General features: G+C 26.4%; 2 protein-coding genes across 2 annotated transcripts in view; one reads left to right on the top strand and one right to left on the bottom strand.

Moving 5' to 3' along the window:
• Positions 1-2561: 2561 nt before the first annotated feature.
• Positions 2562-4060, bottom strand: LOC113374602 (ras-related C3 botulinum toxin substrate 1-like). The gene is made up of 5 exons (XM_026614581.1): positions 4047-4060; positions 3824-3939; positions 3276-3425; positions 3018-3100; positions 2562-2924 (listed from the first exon to the last, which is right to left on the bottom strand). Exons 2-5 carry the CDS (start codon positions 3937-3939, stop codon positions 2686-2688), a joined length of 588 nt encoding a protein of 195 aa, XP_026470366.1. The 5' UTR covers positions 4047-4060; the 3' UTR covers positions 2562-2685.
• A 544-nt stretch (positions 4061-4604) lies between these two features.
• Positions 4605-6382, top strand: part of LOC113376267 (serine/arginine repetitive matrix protein 1-like) — a 19307-nt gene continuing 17529 nt past the window's right edge. Inside the window, exon 1 of the mRNA XM_026616175.1 lies at positions 4605-4672. Within this exon, the coding sequence (XP_026471960.1) occupies positions 4605-4672 (68 nt within the window). The remainder of the gene's footprint in view (positions 4673-6382) is intronic.

Below are 6382 nucleotides of genomic sequence, written 5' to 3'. Positions count from 1 at the left end.
GCACAAAGCTGTATACACGAAGATGTTGCAAGTTTTTCCTTATTAGAAAAATCGCATAAATTGAAATATAAATTAAAAGCAAATACATTGCTAAAAGTTCAACAATCAACATTTATAATCAATAGTCAATATTTCTGACACGTTTAACGCAACCGTAGATTCGTATGACGAAGTGAACTTAACTTTGTGAGTGAAATTTTTAAATCGTATACATTTTTCTTAATTGCATTTTAGCACAGATCGCCAATTTATTACTGCCAACCAGTCTTATCAGTATAAAATTGATAATTCAAATTAAATATCCATTTATGATAAGTTGTCAATACACATATACCAAATAGCATTGTGTAAGCGAATATTATATTAGTATAAGTAAATTTATATGAAATATTTATATTATTAGCATTACAAATTTATCATTATTAAATTTTTAAATACATAAAATAATTTATTTAAATTACAAATTATCTTTTATTGGCTGCGATTTTTAAGCTGAATATTTATTTACAAGCAGACTAAATAGCTAGATTTTTAAAATAGTTGAAAAATTTAATAATATTTATTATGAATATGTAGATTATATGTTTAATAAATATATTGATGCTTGTATTTAATAATTTATATATATATATATATATATATATATGTATATATTTCAAAAATTATGGTATATTATACACTAAAACGATGTTAATCATTAATTTGATAGAAAATTGTTAAAAATTGCTGGCATTTGCAACTCATATTACAATAAAAAGTATCACAATAAATCATCAAGAAGTATGTTATAAAATAAATTGTTTAAATAATATAATAAGTAATAAACTCATTTCCAACATTCTGCTTAATTTTTGTAAACCACTATAGTGGTTGTTATGAATGTATTCATATTACCAATTTACATATTTCTGTATTTTTCAATGTAATCACATAAAGAACCATCATAATATTTATTAACATTTGCAAAATTTGTTTTTACTTGTAAAATATTATTGTGTATTATAACAATAGGCCATTGTTGTTTTATAATAAACGTATAAATGGATATTATATACATTAACGTTTTAGTAATTATAAATTTTTAATGAAAAATAGGAGAGACTTGTAGTAAGATGAGGATTTGCAATATAACAATTGCCGATTGAACAAGTGGTGGAAAAAAATTCATTTAAACGGTCATTTATACAACAAATGAATAATGCTATGTAGTTCTAAATATGACAACTGAAAAATGACGTTAATATTTAAAATTCTTATCCAAGATCAGTCAAATTTAAAGTTATGTTAAGATAAATTGGGTTTGAGTTGCAAATAAACCCGATCACGTATATCATGCTGTAAGCATGTCAACGAAGATACAATTTCTTCTGAAACTTCTGGCTATGGTTTATAACATAAACCAGCTGATCAGTAAATCAAATGTCCGTATTATACAATTATTTTTGCAATTCTTAGCAATACAAGAGAGCAAGAAATGTGCACATTGGCTCTATTAATAAAAATGCTGAAGTATTTACCAAGTTATAATTTATGTGTTGTATATATCTTATATTTCTTGTAAAGTTATGTGCGATATTAACATAGGTGGTGCACCAAATGTCCAATAACATAACACAACATAAAAACAAAATCTGGAAAAGAGTAATCTGTACCGTAATTTGAACTTATTCCTTCCAAATACCCCACAACTTTTATACAAAAGATCAAACTATTTAATAAGAAGTACACAATAAGCCATAATATTTAAGATCTCAATTTTACATGAAATATATGATATTCACTTTGCCGCGAATGTTTGTTATCATTTATTGTTAAATATAATCTGTACTAAAAAGATAAACTTGTATTATTTAAGAAAAAAATGTTTATTTTAATGTGCATTTGGATATAGGAGAAACATGAACACATTCATCCAAAACTAAAAATTAGAGAATCATCAATTCACTAATTTTAAGTCTTGTAGTTAGTGCTTTTGCATTCCTTCTAATTTCACTTTAGTAAGTTGAAAACAAAAACAGTACAAAGATAATATTTATGCTTTGCACACAAAAAGAATGCGCTTATAACTTGTGTTTAAAAAGTTATAATTCTTGAAACATTTCATAAAAAAAAATATTAGCCGTGAGTACTCAAAAATAAAAAACCTATTCAAAAACAAAACACCATCACCCAAAAAAAAAAACAAAAAAAGTTGCTCCCGCATAATGTAATAATAGCATTTGAAATCATTTTTAGATAATAAAGTTACATATGACTTATGAAATTGTTAGATTTTGTATAAATAAAATAGCCTTTATTTAATAAATTTTAGTATATAAATCAATATCTACATGATTAGTACAAGCTACAAATACAATGTTTAATACATGCTTGTGAAATCAATTTAAAATCAGAGCTATAATAATTTAAATTCATCATAATTGGTTTGGGCATTTATCATTCACAAACTGTCATTTACTGAAAATTGTGGCACATACAAAATTATATGAAATTTAAAATATATACATAATGTATAATTTATAAGATAAAAATGAACTAAATTTATAAGATAAAAATGAACTAAACTGGTAATGAAAATGCAGTGACAATTATATAAACCTTATTCAATGTATAAATAATTTAGTGATAATATTTCTAGGTAGTCATTTTTTGCAGATCTCAACACTTTCATATAAAATAAAACTTTTAAAGCATTATACATTTCCTTTGACGTCTTTTCTGAGGCTCTGGTCTGAGGACGGCTCTAACAGCCTCATCAAAGACTTGTTTCAAACCTCTTTGTGTGAGAGCTGAACATTCCATATATTTTACAGCACGAACCTTATTAGCTAATTTTTGGCCTTGTTCACGTTTCATAGGTGATAAATTTTGTTCTGCTAGAGAACTTAAGGTTTCTCTATCGTCTCTTAAATCTATTTTGGTACCTAAAAACCATTTGAATGAAATTCCAATAAAATTTAATTTATTAATTTAAATTATTTTTTAAATAATTTAAATTATTTCATTTGAGTACTTACCAACAAGTATTATAGGTGCATCAGGGCAGTGATGTTTTATTTCAGGATACCACTTTGAAGTGACATTTTCAAAAGATGACGGACTACAAATTTATGCACTTTTAAATGAAATTAAATATTTCAATTCTAATTCTAGCACTAACAATAAGCAAAAGGTGTAATAAATTATTCAAATGCTGGGTCAAGAATGAACACACAGGGGATTAAAAACAAGTAAAAATTAAATAACTAAAAATAAATTTGGTTAATCAAGCATACCTTGCAACACTAAAACATATGAGAAATACATCAGTTTGGGGATAAGACAGCGGCCTTAATCGATCATAATCTTCTTGTCCAGCCGTATCCCAAAGCCCCAATGAAACAGGGATTCCATCAACAACCATAGGTGCTGAATAATTGTCAAAACTAAAATGTTAAAAACACAAATGTAAACTAAATGCATTTTTCATATTAACATGTCAAATCAAGTTTGAACCTATGTCAGGATTATTAAATAGAATTAACAATTTATTTCCACTATCATAATATTTGGATGAAGGAAGGCTACTGAACATAGAAGTATTGGATATTTAATATGGTGGTGACAGCTATATTAATACTACAATCAACATGTAAATTGTTTGATTGACTTGTAATGTTGCACAAAATTCATAAGCATGAGCATATGACATATGCCAAACTAAAGGAGTATCTATATTCCAATAATCACATAATTAGCAAAGGCGTTTTATTACGATAATATAACGTTTATCATATAGATATTTCAACTATTATTTTAAAGCTACAGGAATAGTAATACTCACACTGTAGGGACATATTCTCCTGGGAAACTATCAGTTGTGTATGATATTAACATGCATGTCTTTCCCACTGTTCCGTCGCCGACGACAACACATTTTATAGGTCTACCTGAAGACATCTGAAAAAAATTGTGAATATATTATATTCGCATAAAATTGAGAAGTGTTTGACAGCTGAACATGGCAAACACAAAATAAATCATCACAATTCTTCGTTAATACGTACTATGAATTTAATGAGTTGATATCCGAAAATACTAAAACACTACAACAATTTTTTTCCTACTAATTCATTATATGGTATATGGTACTAATAAAATTGAAACAACGTTCTCTCATTATTAAATTGCACTGATACTCATCATATATACTTCTGTTCTGCTGGGCATAAACACCTATAAACACCGTAAAGCACCCAACAAACTTCACTCTATTCCAACTGTCAACAAAATAAAAGTCTTTTATTAGGACGCGGGCGCATGAAACCATAGAGTAGTCAAAATGTGTCGATTCATAAATAAATAAGGCCCATATATAAATAAGTATTAGGCTTTTATGCAAAATGTAATCATAGATAAATGAAGTAATCGATAAAAGATTGTAACATTTTCTTTACAGACTCACTTCTAGTGAATAGTCACAAAACACACACTGATTTCGAATGATTACGTTGGTAGCGTGTTGTGTTGTGACTAACGTTTGATCCATTATGTTTATTTATCTATGATTGAAAAAACGGTTTCACCAATTTTAAAAATTCAAAAGCCGTTTGATAAAATTCGATATGGAAAGCTTTGCGAGACGATGGGCCAAGCCTGTTTCTTTAAAATTATCAGTTATTGCATATTTTCTGTAAAACAATAGTTTCAGCAACTTTTATTGATTTGAAAAAAACTACTGCCTGAAATATGTTTTATATGTATGTCTTTATTATTTCCATAATTACAATATGCATGATAAATACAATATTTTAAAATCGCAGTCGTTTTATTTAAGTCATCTTACGATTATATTATATTACCATTCTATTTTATGAAAGATCTGATTGCTATTGAGAGTATCGGATAGTAAAATTCTGGTACCTTTTTAAAATTCCTCTCAAATGTAATGTAGCAAAAGTATCAGTAGTATATTTTAAAGCATTCTGCTCTAATATTTATATTTGTCCAAATATTAAATTTCTTTCTAGTTGTGCAAGAATTGATACAAACAGGAATGAAGAAGTTACGACTTTGAAATTTCATGACAATAGAGAGAATCTGATGGTGAATGAATTAAGAAGATAAATTGCTTCGACCCAGATATAGTTTGAGTTTTATGAAAATACTGGTATTTACTGTTCTTTTCACAAAGGTTTAAAATTCAATTAGTTGTCTCTCTATGAGAACTACTTAAACTAAATATTTTAGCCACAAAAGCAAGCATGCGATTAAGAATAAAATTTTGAATTCTACTTTTAATTTTGGCAGCGTATTCCTAATTTTACTCGAAAAGGATGCAAAGTTTTATTAGTGGAAACCTTTTACAATTTATCATTTATTAGTGTCAAAGATGAAATATCATGAACTAATAAATATGCAAATACTACTATGATTATCTTATAAAGGTTAAATTTATGGGTTTATTGGCAGTGATAGAGTTTTAATAGAATTACAATTTAGTAATTTAGTTTAGTACAATTTAGTAATAAAAGAATCTATGATATATTAAATGAGGTTTAGTTCAAAAACTATTTTTAGTAAAAAGTAGTTCCAATGAAATCTCAAAGTCCAATTTGATAACTTCACTTTATCGTAATTTTGACCTTCATAGGTATGTTTTCATATATACATAATTTTGAACTTTTGTGATTGTAATCTTAAAATATTTTTCTCCAAATACATTTAATCCATTTGACATTGATATATATATATCGGTACAGTTGTTAAATCAAGAAAATACAGTTGATGACTTACATTTACTAACACTATTGCTATTGAATACTCAGTCCTTGTATTTAGCTAATTTCTCATGTTATACATTGTAATTTTTTCAATGATTTTTATAACAAACATCATAGCTTGATATTTCAATCACACATACAATAACTAGTGTAATTGTATTAATGTAGGTTAATGTAATATTTGCAAGTTTTATTCTTGCAGAAATATATAAATTGCCATCAATAAAGCATTTATAACTGATGTTATTTATTTGTCTGATGTGATTGTTAATTTAACAATTCTACATAATAATATGCATGTGTTGTACCAGTAATAGTAAATTGATTACTTTTTACTATTTCCGAAATACTTATTTTATTCGACAGTAAGTTTTTGTATTTTTTATTCTTTTATGTTGAACAATGAAAATTCTTTAAATTAAATAAACCAGCGCCAGACTAGTATTATTCTACACAAGAATACATTGTGCAATAACTCAATTTTCATTGTGGTAGAATTGTGCTGACCCAAAATAAATATATTTTATAACAACTTATGATTAGTGACTATTAAGAGAACATTATCGAAACTGGTCCATGAAGGTTAATATCTCAAATAATCTCAGTAATTAAGTAATACA

Source organism: Ctenocephalides felis, unplaced genomic scaffold, assembly GCF_003426905.1.
Source record: "Ctenocephalides felis isolate EL2017-DRISC unplaced genomic scaffold, ASM342690v1 CF-g0.4_SCAFFOLD_01886, whole genome shotgun sequence".
Classification (NCBI taxonomy): Eukaryota; Metazoa; Arthropoda; class Insecta; order Siphonaptera; family Pulicidae; genus Ctenocephalides; species Ctenocephalides felis.
This window is presented reverse-complemented; position numbering and strand designations above follow the sequence as displayed.